The sequence below is a fragment of the Seriola dumerili genome, unplaced genomic scaffold (assembly GCF_002260705.1).
Source record: "Seriola dumerili isolate Sdu_G_001 unplaced genomic scaffold, Sdu_1.0 BDQW01000011.1, whole genome shotgun sequence".
NCBI classification, from domain to species: Eukaryota; Metazoa; Chordata; class Actinopteri; order Carangiformes; family Carangidae; genus Seriola; species Seriola dumerili.
In genome coordinates, this window is record NW_019174266.1 from 880,107 (window position 1) to 902,297 (window position 22,191).

General features: G+C 42.4%; 1 protein-coding gene across 3 annotated transcripts in view; it reads right to left on the minus strand.

The window, feature by feature from the left end:
- The window catches only part of luzp2 (leucine zipper protein 2), a 135,353-nt gene that overhangs the window by 21,337 nt on the left and 91,825 nt on the right, over positions 1 to 22,191 (minus strand). For all 3 annotated transcript variants that reach the window (XM_022749049.1, XM_022749057.1, XM_022749039.1), the window contains 2 exons: positions 12,502 to 12,564; positions 1,418 to 1,480 (listed from right to left, as the gene is read on the minus strand). In XM_022749049.1, the coding sequence (XP_022604770.1) occupies positions 1,418 to 1,480; positions 12,502 to 12,564 (126 nt within the window). The remainder of the gene's footprint in view (positions 1 to 1,417; positions 1,481 to 12,501; positions 12,565 to 22,191) is intronic.

Below are 22,191 nucleotides of genomic sequence, written 5' to 3' on the forward strand. Positions count from 1 at the left end.
GCCGCATGGTTTGGATTCACAGAGTCGGGTCTGTTTTTTTTTTTTTACGTTGTTCTTCAAATCTGACGACTATTAATGGAAAAATCCTGAGAAGAAGAAGAAGAAAACACCGACAGTACCGGCTCCACGTCTGATGCTTCGAGGAGCAGGATGTCCTCGTCCTGTGAATCTGCATTGTTGCATTTTGTCAAACAGGCTCCTTTTCTCTTTTTATGGTTTCACAAGTTTTATCTTTTTCTTCCTTTCTTTCATTACCACACCTGTCAGCTGGAAGAAAGGCGCACTGGTTCCCAGGATAAAATAATTAGGTTTTGAGGCGTCTTGATTTTGTTTGGTCTTCAGTCTTGTGGGCTTGTAGTGCTGTTGTGCACCGTGACATTCTGCTTTGATAGGGCACAACAGCCATCATAACCAATTCAATTGCCTCCCAGTCAAGGTGCCTTGACTGACATCCCCCCCCTGTGAGGCTGATGACATTTCCGTAACTTGAGTGACTCTCCTCTACTTCCTGCTCCCTCATCCCCAGCTGGGCTTTTGATCACAGCATATGGGGAATACAGATGAGTTTTCAGGAATAGCTAGAGGGAGGGAGGGGGGGGGGGGTCACAGGCACATGATGCATTTCCCTCTGACCTTTCCATGGGAGAAAAAGCAGACTGCCTGTCATCTCTCTAAGATGACTGTTTTCACAAGACAAAGAGTTCGAGCACATTATCGTTATCCCTCTGCAGATCTCCAAAACCGTAATGTTTACACGTCCACGTCGAGCGTTTGGTAACGCCGAGCAGTAACGCTGTTCTGTGTGAGTGACTGATGCAATTTAGAGACAGCGATTTACGAGCAGTGACACCGAGCAAACAAGTCAATGCATCCGTCATTCGCAGGCTAGAAATAGAACAAGGAACAGGACATCTAGGGACAATGTATTCAGGCGCTGGGCTACAAGCATAAAATTCAGTCTTGGGGGGGCTGAGTCCTTTTTATTCATTTATGTCTGACAGAGCTTTAGGAATGACGGGTCCGAAGGATCAAAACATACATTTAAGAACCGGCATTGTGGCAGAAATGTCGACTGACATTTTAACACGGCAAACAAGACCTGAAAGGTCAGCCCATGTATCAGTAAATGTCAATAAATATTACGTGAGCACTCACATCTAAGAACATTCAGTCCTTGCAATGCGAGGGGGCAGAGGACAGGACTTAGCAGTATGTGGACTAAGCGCCGGCCAATTGATTTTGCAGGCCACTGCCTTGCTGGAAGGGACTTTGTAATTGAGGACTGAATTAATTGGAGTACCTTGTGTGATGGGATCATCCTTTCAAGGTGTTCTGAAGTACCTGTTTACTCATGGTCTGGAGCTACTATAAAGCCAACCCCCCCCCCCCCCCCCCCCCCCCTTCAGTTTGAGCTTACCTTAAAAATTAAATCCTTTTTCCCGTACCGCAGTTCTTTCAGTTGAGCCTGGATTTTTTTGGACTGCAAGGAGAAGATAAGGAAATAAGTGTTAGCTTATTCAAATAGCGAAATTGGTTTTAGATCACGTAGCAGGATTCTGCCAGCTGCAGCAGAAGAGTCCTTTGTGAGTGTTCCCTGGGCAAAGCTGTGGCTTAAAGCAAGGCCCTATCGAGAGGAAGAAAATATCAAATCTCCCCTTCACTGAACTGCATAGTCCACACAATGATGCAGTCATGCACTGGCTTCTTGCCCACTGTCTAAACCTGAATTCTCACTCCCACTACACACATTACCACCACCATCACCACACACATGCAGGTTACAGCTGGGCTCTTGTCTGTCTTCGTTTAGCAGCACGCACACACACACACACACACACACACACACACAAACAGAGCAGTTCTTCTATTTGCCGCCCCCGAACGTACAGTGACCGCTGTGCTGCTGCACATCAGTGGGCACATGGAGCACAGAGGCCGACTCCTCGATAGCTCGATACACAGCCACCCTCAGAGCTGCTCATGATGTGAGCATGAACGCTGCGTGCAAGCATGAAAGTTTTTCTCACCGTGTCCCTGAGCGAGACGTGAAAATGTTTTTCATACCGTGGCCATTATGAAGGTTTGTATCTGCGATGAATTAATGTGCAAATAAAACTGCCTTGACTCATTTTGAACTCGTCTCTCTGTCTTCTGTTTTCAGTCTACTGTATCAACTCTGCCTCCATCTCTAACTGTGTTTCCATCCACGTGTTTGTTTGTGCATTTTCAATTTACACATATAAAAACATGAGTGGAAACACAGTCCACATTTTGCAGCAACAACAACAAAAAAACAAAAAACAAACAGAAAATAACGAAAGGGCCGAGGTGGAAAAAAGCTAAATGTGACGATGGTATGTGATTTTCTGCAGCTAGGGGTCCCTCAATCAAAACAACAACAAATGACAGTGTTTGGTGACGTGGGAGTTGTTGTCTTCACCAGCTGATGTGTCCACAGAGGCGTCCTCCTCCTCTCCAAAACAAATCAAAAACAAAAACAAAAACTGAATAAAGCAGTTTCACATTAAAAACCATCCTCGAGAGGCTGCGAGCCGAGCTGCCGCTGATAACTTCAGATCCAGACGTCTGATGACTTAAAATCCTTCATCTGGTTAAAATAAACTGTTAAAAATGACCAACATTTGTAAGAAATGTGGCTTAAAACTGGATAAAAAGCCACAAAGATGAAGGGGGGCACAGACAGGCGACCGGATGAAACGGACCGTTACCTCGGTTTAAATGACGCATTTCCTTGGGTTTGAAAATTGCTCCAGACATTTCGAATAATGCAAGTAACACAACTTAACTCGATATAAAACCCTGGATCGAGCCATTAGAAATTTTAATGCAGAAAAGTTATGTATTATACATTTAACAAATAAATCACGACCTACGTGAAGCAACATGGATGAGATGGATAAAAAGGCATTACTCGCGTTACTCACAGTAACGACTAGTCTGGAGGTTTGACTATGGACCCACCACCTGCTGCTGTAAGGTTTAATAAAGACAGAGTTAACTGTAAAACTCACTCCAACATATTCGACTTGACGGTTAAGTTTGTTTTGTTTTTTTTTACTGCCGCCCAGGTCATAAAATGAACAAATTAATTTGGTTTGAATCAGTAAAGTGCCACTTTTGAGACACTTGCTGCTGCTTGAATGAGTCATGAAGAGGCCACGGAGTCGCACGCTGTGGAGTGTTAACTTATAAATGCAAATACCTGAATCTCTAAAAAGTGCTGAGCTCTCACAACCGCCAAAGGCGTCGGTCCATTATTTACTCAGAATAAATCATGCGCGCCGTCTCCTCGGCCTCTCTCTTGTTGCTCCTGAGGGTTTGAATCCTGCGAGGGGCGGGTCCTGCATTTCAAACAGTTCACTAACTGGAGCGCTCCGGTCGCTGTAATGGTCACAGCACACGCCACATTAAACACGACGTACCGCGGTCGACTCCGGCTGGGGACCTTCCTCTCTGCGTGTCGCCCCTCTCACCCCCCCCGTGTTTCCTGTCCGCCTCTCTGCTGCTCACCGTCAAATAATCATCTCAAACAGTCCCAAACTAAACCAAATACAGCGACACAGTGTTTTTAAAAGCCCGGTGCAGTTTTAACAGCTCTCGCCAAACCGTCTGAAAACATTCATGAAATCTGTCACTGATGGTCTTCGTCCTGTTCGGGTTTCAAGCTGCACCAAGGACAGACATGTTTTTCTTTCACACTTATGTTCTGCTTGGATCATTTACTTATTTATCATTAATGACAAGATCAGAAAATCAAAGGATGATGGATTCTGGATGGATTCGCTCTTGATATTATGATGTATGTGGAACACTGTTTTTGTCATTCTTTCTCTCTTGTTTAGTGTCAGTTGAACTAACTCTGCTAATAACTCACAGTTTTGTGTAGCTATCTATTATTTTCTGCAAAACAGACATTTGTCATATATACTCTTTATGAAGTTGATATAGCACTTGCCTCTTTACGCAGCCAATACTTCCTCTAATGTTTGCTTCTAATCTTTCTTTTTAGCTTTCGTTTTCATCTGCAACAACTGTCTTTGGGTGCCGGGCAGGAAGCGTACAGTACAGCGGGTTTATTGGAGGTGGAAACAGTTTACTGCCTCGGCTGGAGAGTGGTGACGTTGTGGCTGTAAAAACCAAAACAACGAGCTTAAAGAGGCTAAAACGCTCCCATTAGCGCTGAGGAGGAACGACAAAGTTGGGTGGTAGTTTTCTGCGGGTTCGACACATTTCTCACAATTGCCCTCAACTATCAGGCTGGTGTGTGTTTATTAGTTTATTAATTACACTGATACCTTTCTACATTTCTATTCTCTTTTCATTGCACAGTCGTTTTCAAAGTGTTTTTGTCTCTTCTGGGTTTTTCATTCCTCGGAGACAAAGACCCTGGTTTGTGCCTGTAGCTCACTGCACCATAAATCCTCCCGGTGAGAGAAGAGGGAAAACTGCTCCAGCTCACATAAGAGCAGAGACGTAAACAGGTGACATGACGTGACGAGGTGGTGGGTGTGAAAAGTGTCCAGACGTCTTCAGCATGCACTTATGTATGAGCATTCACAGCAGCACCACAGACCTGCTTACACCCCCACCCCCCCCCTACGTTTAAACAGATTGCCCTATTTGTGGAGTGTGTCTGATTGGCTGTAGCGTGCGAGCTGAGGCAGACCGGTGACTGGCGGGCGGCCAATGCGTACTCACTCAAAGTATATATTTTATTTCCATCATTTCAGTCAGGATAATCTGATTTATTCAGTACGGATAGTGAATGGAGTAGAACAGCACAGCAGTACGTTTGTTTTATTTTAAGGCTCTGCTCTTGTATGCTCCACGTTGCACAAAACTAATTGTATTGTAGAGTACATCACTGAGGCTGGGAGAATACATCATCTCCCAAAACAACAAATTATTAAAGCGACCGAACATCAAACATTCATACGTGTAGAAACCCCCGCTTTGAATTCTGATTTCTGATTCCTGGATGAGTCATGAGCCATTTTAATATTACATGGCATTTAACTACATTTACTCTCCAAGAACTTTATTAGAAACACTACACAAACACCGGGTGGTTCCTCCCTTTGCTCTCTAAACATCCTCGCTTCCTCCTGGCGTGGATTCCACAAGGTGCTTGGAAAAAACTCTCCTTTGAGATTCTGCTCCGTGTTGCGTCGCGCATCATTTCTGCAGATTTGTCAGATGCACATTCATGCTGCCAATCTCCTGTTCCACCCACATCCCGGAGGTGTTTACCGGATTCAGGTCTGCTGACTAGGGGAAGTCATTATCGTGTCGACAAAACCAGTTTGAGACGACCTTTGCTCTGTGACGTGGAGCATCATCGTGCTGGACGAAGGGCTGGGCCACATGTCGATTGTGGTTTTTAAACTGTTATACTGCCACACAGCAGAGCATTTAAAAACTCTGAGGTACAAACATTCAAAGTATGATCAAATATGCATGACTGAAATCAAAAAATCCTTTTCAGTCCTAATTTCGTGATAGTTATCCGCTATCGTTTTATCGGCCCGCCCCAGCTTTAAGTATCCATTAGAAGATGGTAATGTGGCCATAAAGAGATGAACATGGTCAGTAACACACTCACACTCACACAGACTGTGGCATTCAAACTGATATTCAGGGGCCTGAAGTGAAACATTCCTGACACCATCACACCAGCAGCAGCCGCCTGGACTGTTGACACAAGGAAAGATTGGTTCCATCATTTCACGATCCATCCGACCGGGCCACGCTTTTTTTTTGTTTCCCCAGTCTTCAGCTGTCCAGTTCAGGCGACCCCGTGTCCACTGCAGCCTCAGATTTCTGTTCTTGTCTGACAGGAGTGGAAACCGAGGTGGTCTCTTGCCGCTGTAGCCCATCCACCTCCGGGGTCTGACATGTTGCCCCCCCGAGATGCTTTCCTGCTCGCCACGGTTGTAAAGAGTGGTTAGCTGCCTCCCTGTCAGGTTGAAACAGTCCGGCCATTCTCCTCGGACCTCTGTCATCAAGGCGGCGTTTCTGTCCACAGAACTGTCGCTCACTGGATGTTTTTTTTTTTTTTTGTTTTTCTCACCATTCTGAGTAAAAAACTCTCGTGTGGGAAAATCCCAGGAGATCAGCAGTTTCACAAACACTCAAACCAGCTCGTCACATTTTGTCTTTATTCTGATTGTTTGATGCGAACATTAACTGAAGCTCCTGACCTGTAATCTGCACGAGTTTACGCTTTGCACTGCTGCCACATGATTGGCCGGTTGCACGAACGAGCTGAAGTGCTATATGTCACCTCTTTGCTGCTTCCTGATAGGATAGGAAAACGAATGCATGTCTTCGGGCTCGGAGATGCACACAGGGAGAGATAGAGTAGGACATATATGACGAGACATGTCAGTGGCTATAACATCTCCCCTGCTTCTTATATAATCTTACCATCTCCAGTCTAATACGTGCTGTAAACAGAACTACTGCAACTACTGTTGTTGATATTTCTGCTGATTGATTGTTTTGTCTAGAAAATGTCCAAAAAAATAAACACAGCGACACCAACCTCAGAATCTGATATTCTAACTTATGTATAAAGCACTCGCAGGTCATTTTAAACTGTAAATGTATTAATGAAAGAGGAAAACTGACGAGTAAAGATGGTGTTGGTGTCCTCTCTCTCTCTCTCTCTCTCTCTCTCCCTCTCTCACACACACACGTACATCTATTAATAAATGAAAGAGAAGAACATTTAGTAAAATAACTGATGTGTCATTACTGAAGGCTTGTGTGATCTGTTTCCTACATGGTTAAATTGCACCAGAATACAACACGGCGATGATGGCACGCTGCTCCCTTCAAAACAGCCCTGCAGAATTAATTCCACGAGGCCATTCACCTTGAAATCTGTCATTACAGCAAATCCTCCCAAATCCCGAGTATTATATTTCATCTGCATAAGGTTCAGGTATAAAATAAAATCCTGATGCCAGAATGAAATGTAATTCTAGCGATAACAGAGCTGAAATACTGAAATGTAACAAACACCCTTCATCCAAATGATAACTGCGCAGCCGGCATCATAAATTTGACAAAACAGCAAAGAGGTGATAAATTCATGCTCTCGAGGAAAAGATGAGCTCCTCCACAGAACGGTCTTAACCTTGACATTGACTCGGGGGTTTCTGAGCTATCAGACGTTTCCCCCCCGAGAACATCGGCTGTCTGGTCCAGAAAAAGGTTGCACGACATTTTTCCGATGAACCGCAGAAGGAGCAGAAAAGAGCCAGACGTGTGGCGCAGGGAAGTACAGCTCAAACACAGTCACACAGGCCCGGGAAGCTCGGCGAGCTTCCTCTCCGGTTGGAACGGACTGCTGTATTTGTGAAGTGTTTGTGACTGGTGGAGCGAACAAACGCACAGCTGAGTCAGGCCAGTGGCCGCCTGCCAGTGAGTTTCCTGACTGAACTTGCTGAAGTCTGTGATACGCTGCTAACCTTTTCTCCATGCATGTGGTCACGTCTGAACATCGACAGCTCCACTACTGTGTTTCCAAACGGGTTCTGAGATGAAATAGAGAAACTTGGCATGGACAAGTGTTTCCATCTGTCTTACTGTGAAATAGATCGGGGTTTGCACAATTCAACCATGAAATGAGACACAAAGACACATCTTTGATTTGTCTTTGCTGAAGCTGTGAAATAACAAGGTTTTTAAACGAGGTAAAACTAATGATTGAATTCACAAAGATTTTGAATAATCTCTTTAAATATTTCACATATTTTTTTTACATTGCTTATATTGTGTTGCTGTTTTTGTTTTTTTATTCTTTGTAATTTTCTGCTATATAAATAAACATTATTATTATTAATATTATAATTTTTTATTTTAATTTTTTTTAAAGCAGCACAATCTTAAAACACAAAGCACAGAGCACTTTTATTTTTTCAGATACGGGCATGATGGACATAAACACATGACCTAAACCTAATATCAGTTTGCAGTTACATGGTCGCTTTGTGTGGGAACCCTCATACCTGCAATTCAGGTGTTGTCAGTTAAGAAAATGATTTCCTCCGACACTAGAGATGAAACAATTAATCAATTAGTCATTTGACAAGTTATACTCTCTGGCTCTAGCTTTTTAATTTAATAAATTAGCTGTTGTATTGTAATTGTAAATGACTGGATAACTTTGGGTTTTGGACTGTTGGCATGTCAGAGTTTTAGACAATATTTCAAAACAATTTTCACTCTTCTTGTAGAGTGATTACAACAATTAATGGATTAACTGATTAAATGAACTAGCAGATTAATTGATAATTAAAAGAATCACCTGTTGCAGCGCTGCTCTACACATCTGAGATCTCCTCATAGGAATTATAAAACCTTTAAAGACGTTTGTGCATTTTGAAGACGCTTCAACAGCTGTTATTGTTATTGTCAGAGTAATAGTCACAACTCAGGCGACCTTACTAAGTTATCAATTTTACAGTCAGTGAGGATATAGGATCAGTTCATGCATATTACTGCAACAGCAACCATACAACCATTTTTACACTGTCGTTAACATGTAATTTCACGCCTTTTTAGCTGAGTAGTTTTCACCACACAACACAGATTAAGAGCACAAAGCCTCGATCCTCCACCTCACATAAGCAAGCGAAAGCCAAGCACAAGTTAAAGCAGCTTTCTTAAAAAAAAAACGATTACCACACCAAATAAAAACGTGTTCCAAAGATACAATGCGGGAAAATCCGAAAAGCCAATTTTTTTTTCACGAGACGAGGATGCAAACCGCGCATTAAAGAAAAAAAGCAGCTGTTTACTCATCTCACTCTTAAAGTGTATCGTGTGCAACAAAAGGTGCTTGTGCTTAGAAAGTTCAACCCCCCAAAAATAGAAAATGAAAAGATCTGGTCTTATCTCAGTTCTTGGACACAGCTTCAAAGCATGTGATTTAAGATTCAAAGATTTTTATCTCAAGCATTTTTATTTTATTTCTTTTTTAAACTCTGGCTCTGAGGAAGTCTTAATTGAAAAGATGAAGAGATTGAAAGCATGAAGAGATGATTACCGTGTTCTAGGTTCAACACTTGATGTCACGGCCGACATGTCATGAGACACGCTGAAATGTGCAATAGATCAATAATAAATACTCGTACAAACATTGTTTCCAGACGGAGATTATATATAAACAACAGTCACTATGATTACGGGTGGTGTGTTTACTTCCTTTCCCGTGGACTAACACGTAATAGCGATTTGCGATTACCTTCTGCCGTGGAAAATGTTTCGCAGCTTAAGTATCCGTCTCCTTCTGTGTCTCTACGGTAATTACAGTGTGATTACAGGTTCAGCCTGTGACCTTTAAACCTCTAAACATAAATAACTTTACAGGATTGTTGCAGGGGGCCGTGGAACAATGTGCCTCTTGCTGATTTACTCCAACTTTTACAGCCTCCCGAAGGGAATTGAAGACAGTGACCTCCATCTACCTGAGTTCTAAGAAAAATTCTAGTGGCTGTTTGCTCCCTAAAGAACTCGAAGTCTACTGACCTTGATAACAGCTCTGCGGAAATAATCAGGCAGACAAGAACCACTGGGCAAGAACACAGCTCAGTGTTACTGAGATTGCTGAGATATTGTCAACTACAAGCACAAAAGCCAACCAGCTGTATTTTGTCGCCGTGTCGTCTCTACTCCTGTCGCTGGGAACATTCTGGCTCGGCGTGGACCGCTGACAACTTCAATCAGGAGCCCTTCATAGCCTCTGTACTCTTTCCAACTCTTTCCTGAAGTGTTATAATCAGACTTGGCTGCACAGTCCAATGTGCCATCATCATCTCGGAGTTTGAATGTGTGATGATGGCTTGGATAACTGGCCGGTTAAATGTCAGGGATGTTCAGCTGGAGGATTAGTAGACGGAAAGAGGTCTGTAATTTTAACGCAAATCTTTCCGTGTGTCTCAGCGGGAACTGGAGAATAACCTCGGTGTTGGAGGAGACGTCAGGGTCGATGAAACGCTCTTCCAACATCAACAGCTTCCAAACACTTTTCTTCTCTCTGTGGCGTGCGGACTATCAGAGCCAGTGTCGCCGCTGATGTGAGGTGACGTGTGTAAAAAAGAAAAAAGATGTAACCATGGGAAAATTCACCTGTATTATATTAGCTGAGCTTTGCAAGACTGTCACCGAGTCCTTCACCTCATATATTGACCCTGCTCATTTATTTAAGGTTCCCAGCGGCAGAGGAAAGATAATCAGGGATGAAGCTTTTGTCAATTACGCCCGAAAGCCACGGAACAGACTTCAGCTCGCTGCATGTCTGTAAAAGAAAGATGAAAACCTTTCACCTCAGCCTTTAAGTAGCTATGATACAGGCTTTACTCCGCGTTTATGCACTTCTCTTAAAATGTTGTGTTTTAATTGTGTGTATTCTATTTCTTCTTATTATTATTATCAAGATTATTATTGCTATTATTAATAATTCAAAGCTTTAGTCCGTCATTGCTGATGCTGTTAGACCAGGAGCTTTACGGGCTCTTAAGTCTTTTTTATTCTTATCTCAATTCTGATGCATAGCTTCAAATTAATAATTTATGTCCTGAAATTATTTAATACAGTAAGTCAACATAATAGTGTTCAGCTATTGTAGCAATAGTAGATTTAGATATACTGGGAAAAAGAAAAATGTTTTGAGGTCCTGGAGCAAAATAGAAAAAGCGCTGATAAATCTGTGTTGCACTTGAATTCATCTGATTACACACAGTTAATTAAGTACACTTAGTTAAAACTAATGCAGTCTGACACAATGGTCTTGCAGTAAATCCTGTCTTCATGATGGTTTTAACGATCAGTGCACTGTAATGTCTCCGAGAGGTGTTGATGCAACTTCATGATCTTGTTCGTGGTGCTGTTGAACTGTATTGCGTTATACACAAGAGGTGTTTCTACCCTAACTGGTGTATTGGACATATTAATAACAGACACACCTGTCAATGTACCACGGTACAGTTCAACAGCACCGCAAACTGCAGCCTCCAAAATGGCCGCACAGGTGAATCGACAACCTCTCTGAAACAGGTTCTGCGGGCCGTCACGAAGGAAGGGTTTATTGCAGAGCTGTTGCATTAGACCGCTCTGGTTTTCAGCCAGGTGTTCCCTTATAAACTTCCAACTGAGTGTGTTTTCCACACTCAGTTTTTTAAAATTATGAGCCGCTCAAATTGGACAGAAAACACCGACAGCATCATGTTTAAGGTTTTTCAAAGAGAGGGTGATGAAAGAAAGTGCATGAAAGAGGCTAACCTCCGAGTGAGGTGGGACTGGGGCTGTCTGTAATGGGCTGGAGGCATCTCTGAGGTAAGATGTGAGAGAAACTTAACTTCTTTTTTTTTTTTTGAGGTTACAGATTATTAATTTAAGGGACTCAAATGTCACAGTTTCCTTCTCTGATACCTGCCAGGCTCCATAATTGCTTCTCTACACCTGAAAATGCAATTGTTCTGTCATTCAAAAACCTTGGTAATGTCCTCTGTATCACTGATCAAACAAGCGTCGGCTGCCGTAGGGGAGGTCTAGCCCAGGGAATTTCTAAAGAAAAATCTCCATCTCCACTCCCAAGGTTGCCATCTATCAAGCTGTCTGCATCACCACGCTGCTCTATGTTGTAAAAAAAAAAAATTTAAAGTTATTCCACATTACTGTGGCCTGGATACAGGAAACGCTGGGAACCGCTGAGGCCCGAGCCCACGATTACACAGCACCGGCTGCGACTGACTCGGACATGTCATCAGGAAACGGCCGCGGGACCCGGCGCCTTGTGTGATCTTGCGTGGCTGAATTACAGCCTGAGCGTTGGTCAGCAGCAGTTGAAAGCTCAGCTCAAGGCTTCACTAAGGATGTGAACCCGGTGGACGCCGCTGACCATAACAACTGGCAGCAGAGCTGAAGTGACAGCAGAAAAAAAAAAAAAAAATGACAGGCAAAATGTTCTTGAAGCTGCTCTCGCTTCAACCCGAGCCCCTCAGATTGCACTATACAGCCATCAAAGCGCTCGCTGTTCAAGACCAGTTTTTATCCGAGACTCACCAGACGTACAAAGCTGAGAAAGTTTGTGTGTTTGTGGGAGAGTGAAGGAGACAGGGATGAACTCTTTCTAACCTTCAGTGGGACTTTCTGTGAATCTTTCACTGTGTTTTCCCCCAATTACAGTTACAATACATGATCAATATCATGATGAATGACTTAATTTAATTTGAATGAATAGGACAAAATTGAATCCTCAGATTATTATAAATACAGTAAAACTGACAGTAACGTGTTTATGTTATAATTTGTGTTTTATTAATGTTGTTTACTCACAGGAGAACAAAACCCGCCTTCAGTATCTGAGCGGGAATTGCAACTACTTCATGAACAATGAGCAATTAAGTAGCTGGAGCTGAAAACTGATTATAATTGTGATAAAAATGGAACGTGCTAATTAAACACCCTTACCTCTTCAGCATAGGCGTCACAAAGTTTGTTGCCCGAGAGTAGTTTGTTTTTCAGGCTCTTGTTCTGAAAAAGAGAGAAGAGACAAAGAAGTGATGCCGTTGGTGTCTTTGCGTTGCATTTTTTTGCTGCTTCATAAAAAGGCGGTGTTGACTCGGCAGGCCTCAGGTTCTCTCCGGCGGGGGCGTTTGGCCGTGCAGCGAGCTCTGACAGCGAGCGCTCGGTTGCGTCTCAATTTCAGACCAGATGGCGAGAAGCAAGAAGTCCCCCCCCCCCCATGTTTGAGGATCTGAGAGTGCACTCGGCCTCGCAGGCATCTGAAAAGGTCAGAAAATGTAGCTCGGTGCCAGACCCCCACTGAACTTTAAAACGTGATCAGTAAAGCCTTAAAATCTCTTGACTGGCAGCCAGCGGAGAGAAGCCAAAACACAGGGTCACAGGGTCGCGTTGTTTGGTGCCAGTTAACACCCTCGCTACGGTTTTATAGACAATCTGGAGGCACGAGAAGGATCTTCTACTTACAGAGCAGTGCAGTCTGCTACATTCATTTACATGAAAGGTGCTCATGCATTAATGATCTTCTCCAGGTCACTAGTCGATGTAAATATTTTGTTTTTTGAAAAAATATATAAATAAAAACAGCTGTTGAAAGCAGAACTGCACTAGTCTGATTACCAGGTGCCGTATCATCAGTGGTGGCTCAAACCTTCTCACATCAAGGGCCCCTACTGACACAAATTATACCACGGGGCCCCCATTTGATGAGATCTTGACCCAGAGTCCCCCATCTGATGGGATTTTTGCTTTAACAGAAAGTGTTTGAAACCAATTGGAGAAATAGTCACATATTCAGTCATTGTTTTACTTATGGATGGAATAATAGGGAACATAGATTACTCCCCTTTTTGCTGGGGACCCCAAGGAACCACCTCTCCCTGACCGCTGGGGGTCCTCAGACCCAACTTCAAGAACCACTGCCGCATATAACAACAAGTACAACAATTTCTAAATTCAAAATTGAGATTTGAAAATATTTCTGAATTCTTCTTTCTTTTGTGAATTCCTTAAACTCAGCACCATGTCTCCACTCAGATACCCCTGGTTAAACATGTATCTATAACACAGCGCCTTTGGTCCCAGTCAAATCTCCAATTTAAGTAAAATGCACTACGATATATTTAAAAGGAAGTCGGCAAATGAGACAGTCAGGAGACGGGATGTAAGGACAGAGGAGAATGAGACCTGAAGGTGATAACAGCATCAGGAAGGAAGGAATTTCCCGTTTTTTTAATTGACAATGATCTAAGAGTAAGATTGGCCCTAAAGCAACTTAACGCTTAACCCGAAGTACCCATCGGCTCGTCAGGACGAGCCAATAAAACTGCACCATCAACCGTGACGAAGGCTTCACTAAGGTCTAAGAGAACTACAGTTGAACAGTCTCCGGCTTGTGCAGTTAAGAGAAGGTCGTTTCTCTGCTGCGATTTAAAACTAGATGGACTGTCTCAGAGATGTTATTACTGTGAAAAGAGAGAGAGAGAGAGAAAACTACCAGGTGAAACCAGTATGATGCTTTGAAGAGAACATACTGTGCAGAAAAATACAACATAATGTGCAACAAAGAAAAAAACAAAAGCTGCGAAATCCACGTCACACCTACATGTATATACACGCTTTCATGTGTCACGCTTGAAGCATGTTTGAACTGCTACCGAGAACATCTGTCAAATCAAAGTTAAGTTGTAGCTGCAAAAAAATAAAGGGAGGAGCTGTGTGTTAACACACACTCAGCTGTTACATCTTTGCTATCACATGCTGTTTGATGAGAAGTCGTGCAAAGAGGATTTTCTCTCCATTCTTTTAAAATGTGTGTTCACCGATGGACTGGGGTGGGGGGGGGTATTACAGAGAGGGATCAGAGTCTTAAAAACGTGTTGAGGGAAGGGGGGGGCATTAAAATGATCCTGATGGCTGAGGAAAACCTAAAAGGTGATCACATGACATTGGATTATTGACAGGAAACTACTTCCACTGTTGCGTAACTAAACGTCTACCACCTCCGTCTCATCTAAAGAAACAAATGTGATTAGATGCGGCTTCATCACAGCAGCCAGTGGAGATTTATTAACGCTTTCCATCGAATCAACATCACATTTAAAATTCTTAATGAGTTTATCAATGAGCTAATTACCTGTGGCTGATGGTCTATTCTTCAAACCCATCCAGCAGAACTTGTGCGGGAACAATGAATATTCATCTTTCATTCAGGGAAACTGAGCGCGGTGACAAGAACACCCTGCAGATGAAGTCTGCCCCTTCCTCTGTCTTATACACCACATATGTTTCGCTACATAAACAAGTGCATCCATCAGCAACTTCCTCTCCACACTTTGTTTTGCATGTGAAGGGATTACAGTGTAAAGGCTCAGAGCGTGATCTAACAGACTTTGAAACAGCATGGTGTTGGGTGCCAGGAGGGTGGTCCTGAGCACTGCCAAGACTTGTAGTTTTTGCTGGGCTTTTCGAAAAGGCAGTAAATCTCCTGACGGCACCGATGAACGGAGCAGAAGACCTCACCGCAGTGTTTTGTTGTGCGGCAGGCACGTGGACAAGAGGGGACGATCCACATGGCAGACGACAGGTGGTCCGGGCTGCAAACGGTTAACTTGCTACGGCACAGCGCGACAGTCGACATCACAAAACAACCGCAGACGGTTCTGGAAGACGTGAGGCGCTTTGTTAGAAACGACTAATCTCAAACGAACTGAGTGAAATCAAATACGATCTGTTATGTTCGCTTTGTAACAGAGATGAGAAAGGTGTTTGTACCATCTCGAAATTAGGAACAAACAGTGACGCGATATAAAACGACTGTGTGAACTGTCAATTAAAACTTGAGACAGCAGCTCAAACTTTCTGACTCGAGGACCACAACAGAGGATTAACGGTATGATCCAAATTTCTTTTGGGATTCTGGAGGATGTTTTAAAAACAAATCTGCAACAAGCTGCTGCACAGTTTTCATTAATCAAACGTAGAAGAAAAACAGATCTAACACCACAGACTGGGGAATACTCAGGACGACTGACAGCCACATTCGTTTCCTATTGTTTTCAACAGAGTATTATTCATTGCACCACATTTCAGACACTGTCTGTCTGTCAGCTCCTTCAGAATCAGCCCCAGTCCATGCTGCTTCCTTTTTTCTTTTTGGTTTTGGCTCCAGTGCAAGTGAAGAAAGTTTGTTTGTATTTGTAAAAAATGAAAATGCAACGCGGCCATAAGGACTTATGGTTTCAAAATGGCACAATAAATTCATTTAGGTGGAGATAACACGTCTGGCTCTGATGTGGCGGCGCCCTGATGGTTGATCTGCTGCTTGATGCTGGAGACAGCTCAGCGTTTCTCAGTGATGATTTGGCTGCGATCCACAGGGACAGTTTGGACACAGAGGGGGGTGGGGGGTGGGGGATGTGCATCCACCAGCTGGCCCTCAACATCTACTTATAAATGATGTGACCACTTCCACAATCCTCGCTCTGTGTCATGCCACATCCTGACCGTGATGACAATTTAATGCTTGATGGCAACCATTCACGGCGCAGCTTCATCTGTATAAACTTAGAATCACCAATTTGTCTTTTTTTTCTCAGCCATGCTAGCAGCGCGGCGCCATACGCACAGCCTCACGGAGCTGGCTGTAGAGTCTGTCTTGTTTCCACTTAATGGATATCAAAGTCAAATTGGCCATTTCATCACTGAGCTGTGTTTGTACAGCATCTGGTGTCACGACGTGCCGGTCCGGGGCCGGCTGGGGGCAAGATGTACGTTCAGGAAAATGAGATTTCTATCTCAATGCGACTCACCTGAATAAATAAAAGGGAAATAAAATAAATAAAATCTCTAACATCAAAACTGCAGTGTGTTTGTTAATTGTTACATAAAAAAACAAAACACAGCGCCAGGGCTTGATTAGCTGATTTTAATTTGTTGGGAAAGTGCCTTTACGTCTTATTTATTCGTTGAAAAACAGGAACTTTGATAACATGGTCTCACATAATTCTGTCTCTCATTTGCAATTCAAGTCTCACTCCCATATGCACACACCTGTACACTGTGCACACGCAGCACATGCACACTGATCAAAGGTAATAAGCTGGGATGGAAGTTTTTTGTGTGTGATTAATGAGGCAAAACTGTCCGAGTGCAGTTCCACACAGCTGAACCTCCTCACGCCCCTAAAGAGGGACCACCATTCAAGGACATGTAGAACTGGCAGCTGTCATAAAGTATGACATAGTTTAGCCCCGGGACATACTCAGAGTTAAAATGAGATCCCGTGGAGCTTGTATGTCACAGCACATTATGCAAAATGTGATACACTGAGCCGTGTACGTCGTAACGTGTTACTCCTGCAGCGCTGTCAGTCTCTGGACTTGGACTTAAAGGAATATTTTCTACTTTTTGCATGTTGCCCTTTTTTTAATTTTTTTTTTCCATTTAGAAAAATGCAACTGAACACAAATAGGTTGTAAAATTTCTCTCTCTCTCTCTCTCTCTCTCTCTCTCTCTCTCTCAGGGTCTTCATCACTGTCCCATGACTGCGGTCACTCACCATCTGAAAGACCTCAACACTCAAAAAATGTCGATCTGACTCAACTCACCGGAGTTATTTTCACACATTATAAAGTGCTGATGTGTCGACAGCCCTGAGTGAGTGTTGATATGTCCATCTAGGTCAACTTTCACACCACTTGACACACATCAGTGTGGGATCCTTTTAGCTTTAGTGTGAAGTGTCAGAAACCAACTCTTCTTTTCTTTTTTTTTTTTCTGCTCAAGTTATTTTTCCCATATTAACATTAACACGTGCAAATGTGGTAATGCACAACTAACACTGCCATGACGCAAAGTAATGTCTCATACTGATCTGATTTCAACGGTTATACTGGAAAGATAACCCCATGCACACACACACACACACACACACACACACCACAGCCCCTTCTACTCAGCACTACAGAGTTTAAATAAACCATCAGAAGTTCAATTCATTTTGACAGTGTTGACATTCTTATTTTACACGAGTAAGAGTCACAGCGGCCGCAGCGAGCACGTTTCCTCACACCACTCAGGAGTGCTACAAGCCAAAGGACCGTTGTCACGGCCTTAAAAGGTCAATAAGTTTTATTGTAATAACAAAGTAAACAGAATAAGATGTTTTTGTTGTATCACGGCTTTAATAGCTTGCACGTCTCAGTTTCATTGTTCATTTCAATTAAAAGAAATGTCTATTAAATTATGCTCTTTTCTCCCTCTGAGTTTTTTTTTTCTGACCTTTGAAAACTTTCCAGCAGCTTCAGTCATTTTATCTCTAATTCAACTGATTCATTTCATAAGTTAAAAAAAAAAAAAAAAAAAAAATGCATGTATATAGTAAAACAAAGTCACATTCTCGGGTCTGTCTGTCTGTCATGTAATAATGAGCAGATGTCATACACGAGATGATAAATTACACTCTCTGTCAGTGCAGTCCACCAGACTCAAGTCAAGAAAGACAAAACAAAACGAGAGACGGTCGTGCAGCTGGCGAACGCGTCTAACATAAGTTACTGGCATTAGCAGAGCGAATGTTCACTGTGAATAAGCTATTAAACATGACGTACCCCCAGACATCTTACAAGGCATTTGGCAGCTCGGGCTCAACTCATCTTGGCAGTTTCTTGAGGACTCTCGAGGTCAAATGGAGGATTATGCATAAGTGAAAAGATTGCTCTTATTTCATTATTCTGGTACATTATCACGTGCACACAGCATGTCCCATGTGTTTGCTGTGCAGTGATCATGCCCCCCCTTTGGACCATTACTCCAGGGGGGGATGCTGCAACATCTGATGGACACGGCGCCACAATAAGGAGCAGGACTATAAAAGCAAACTACATACAGTAAAATCATAAGTAGCTGTAATTTAGATTTGCCATGATGCCGTAGTCTTTGGCGAGATCCGGTGCTATTACTATTAAGAGAAAATCCTGGAGTGCATGAAGTGAGCCAACAGCCTGTCAGATTTGTTGTTTGCAGGAGACATTATTAATCCCTCTAAATCACAGCCTCCTATCACAGTATATTCTCAACTTCCTCCTTATGAATCTAGTTTGGTTTTTTTATGTTTCGCAGGTTTCAGAGCTGCTTTGTCTCTGTCAGGCAAGTTCATTACGTACAATATACACTCTACATAACAACCTGGTTCACATTGGAGAGAAAAGTGAGTGCAGTTTGTAATAGCAACTCACACACACACACACACACACACACCCTTGTCTGACTATATTCATCACTAACATAATGCATTCCCCGGCCCCTTAGGGTATATGTCCATATAGGTTTTTTTGTTTCTTTTCAAGCAGAAAAGCTAAAGGGGAAAAAAAAAAGCGTGGGTTTTGTTTCTATGGCAACAATATCTTGACACCAGCACCTTTCTGAAAAGTTCAGAAAGGTTTGAAGCTATAAGCGCTCGGAGCAGCTGCACAAAGAGGGCGGAGCGCTCTGGGAAGAAAAAAAAACGATGGGTGCAGCAAATTTTCTCCAGGCGGCGGCGGTGATGGCGGCGGTGATGGCGGCAGCGGCAGCGTACGCTCTCTCCTGATCGGGAACAAGTGAAAAAAAATACGCTGGCGTTCAGACAAAAAGACGCTCTATGGACACACGTCCTTACCCGGACTTTAACCACCATAACTGAATGCCTAATCTAAAACCCTAACATGATTCTAACATTGGACCCTCAGACAGCCATTCAAACATTCTGGTCCCCACAAAGCTGTCGGACCCCACAAGTATAGTAAGACAACTATACACAGCCATCAATCTTCAGGAGCATAAAGGGAAATTTAGTTTTTAACTTTGTAGCATCAAAATAATGGGTTTTAGCCTTTAAAGATTACATGAAAAGTTAACGGCTTTAGATTTGGCTCCCTACTCGATGTAAAGCTGAATTTCAAAGAAATAATGACACTATAGGGTGAACTTAATTTGCTGTTACAGCATCTATACTACACTCTCTCAGCGATTTCCCTCTTCCTATTTGCTGTCAGTTCAGATGCACCACTGCATTATTATCATGCATTACAATTTGCTTTGATGGAAATATCGTCCTCTTTCTCATTTGACCTGACCACATGCATTAGCCCAGTGTTTCTTTATAGATATTGCCTCTCTGCATTGCTCATCAAATAGTTACCGAGTCATGGTGTAAGATGCTCGACAAGCTTAAGGCTATTTGAAGAAAATACGATAGGATGAACTCTATTGATCCTCAGAGGGAAATCGGGAAGGCCCGGCGTTTCAAACACGAGCTGAAATATTCCATGTGAAGTAGCCTGAGTGACTATCAGCATAATAATAGAGCTGCAGCCCATCTCTGCACTAACCCACCCACCTGAACACTAATCTTTTCAGGTGATTTAATTCATTGTCGTTCCTTGTATTTGCTCAAGCTGAATAAAAAGGGGGAGAACAAGCTGATAAATCAGATGGAAACGATGACGGTGAAGCCTCTAATGCTGAGAGTGAGTTATGTGACAGATTAATTGAAGCACTACAACTGTACAATATGAAGAATGCCGAGACAAATTGATATGACTTCAAAATGAATAAATCAAACCTTGATACAGATGATGGGCCGAAAACATTGCCATCTCCTCTGAAGTGAAGAGTTAAAGTGGAACAAAATAGAATAAAATACTGATATTTCCCTCCACAGCTCTGTTTTTAACTCATGATGGCTGGTTCTGTGCACACTGAACATCAGACTCACAGCTGGCCTCAAGTTTCTAAATCTGGAACTTCTCACTTTAAGGTTTCAAAATTGTGATAATGAAGAAAAACTGATATTAGATGATTCTAATGACAATGATAAATATTAAATGCTAATGTTGTTTTTATTTTTTATTGATTATTCCTTAAGGCAACTACAGCTTCTTGGCTGAGGTAAGCTCGAGTGGTAGAGCAGGGTGCCCATTCATCATCAGGGTGGTGGTTTGATTGAATTATCCTTGAGCAAGGCACTGAACCTTAAACTGCTCCCACAAACTGTGTATGTGCAGGAAAACAAAACGTTCCTTTGAACAGACGCTTCCACTAAAGTTACTGTGATTAATGAAAGATTATTCCACGTTCACGTCAGTTACTGTAATTAGCAGTTTCCCAATTAGTAAATAAGCATTCACATCATAGACTGTATGTTATGATGGACGTAGCCTCGGTGACGTCACCCACAGGTTTCTGGTGAGCAGTTTCTGAAGCTCAGAGTGAGCTGCTCCGGCGTCGCCATCTTGGCAGTGTCTGACTCCGCCCCTAATTCAACAGGCTAATCCAGAAATGGGCAAAGAGGAGGGGCTTGTGTAGAGCCAAGACTTTGATTCATGCTGGTTTGTTGCAAGTATACGCTCACCCACCTGTCAATCAAAGCAATATGCCCTAAATTATGCAGAACTTTCAGCTTAAATAAAATGTAAACAGGTGAGTTATATATACAGGTGTCATGAAGGAGGAGATTAGCTCTAGAGACCAAAGCTGTTTTTTTTTTGTACCAGGCTGCAAACATGTTTATTTCTGCTGTAAAGTTGGACATTTTAACATGGGAGTCTATGTGGATCTACTCACTGTTGGAGCCAGACTCTAATGGTCGTTAGAGGAACTGCAGGTTTTAGCACTTCAGCACTTTAGCACTCAAATCACACTCTGTTGTTACCAGTATAGTAAAGTAGCTATTAATTGTGTTTTTTAGCAAACAGCTTGCTTGCTTGGTGGTATGATGTTCTGTGAAGAATTGTAGCTCACGTTCTGTTTAGTTTGGTTAGTGTGTATTGATTAAGACAGCTGAGATCTCCTGTAATGAGTGGGAAGCAGCAGCAGCATCACAAGACTGACATTTGCCATCTTGAGTTGTACGATGATGTGAGCGCCCCATGTGACGTGACGTGACATCACTGCACACGGTTAAAAACAGCCAATGTTAATTTGTTGGTCGAAGACGTGACTTTAACCGTGGTCTGATACCACAAGGAGCTTTTTAATTTGTTCTGTTAAGAGAAAAGTTGATCTTATTTTATTGCACAAAGAACAGCAACATCTGCGAGTGTGAACTGAGCCATAATACTTTGTAAACTACTGAATAACAGTCTAATGTACTTGTCATGGTACATCATGTGTAAAATAAACAAACTTAATGTACAAAGTGAGGCTCTTGGTTGCTTGAGGTCTTTTTCTCTGAAAGTGTTGCCAAGAGATGTGATATTTTCCGTTTCTGTACTCATTATGTAAATTATACTGCATCTCATTGAGAACTACAATGTTTGTGTATGAGTTACATTAAAATATTTGCAAAGACAAAGTAAACAATAGAAGTCAACACCATTCACTTCATGTTGTCAGTTACAATGGTTCTATTAGCATCATGAGTCTTGTGAAGTTGCCAGTGTATATACTGTGTTGCACAATACTTAAATAAGACAAAGCACTTTGGATAAATGTCAGTAAATATAAGAGTAAAAACTACACAATAAACGAAACGCGGCTTAAGTGAATAACTATTCTTGTTTTCCATCTCTGAGGCATAAAACTCATATTTGAAATATTTTGCAATGCCGGGTTTAAAAATTTTCTAAAGCTTCTTTTTAGTTGATGTGGAAAACA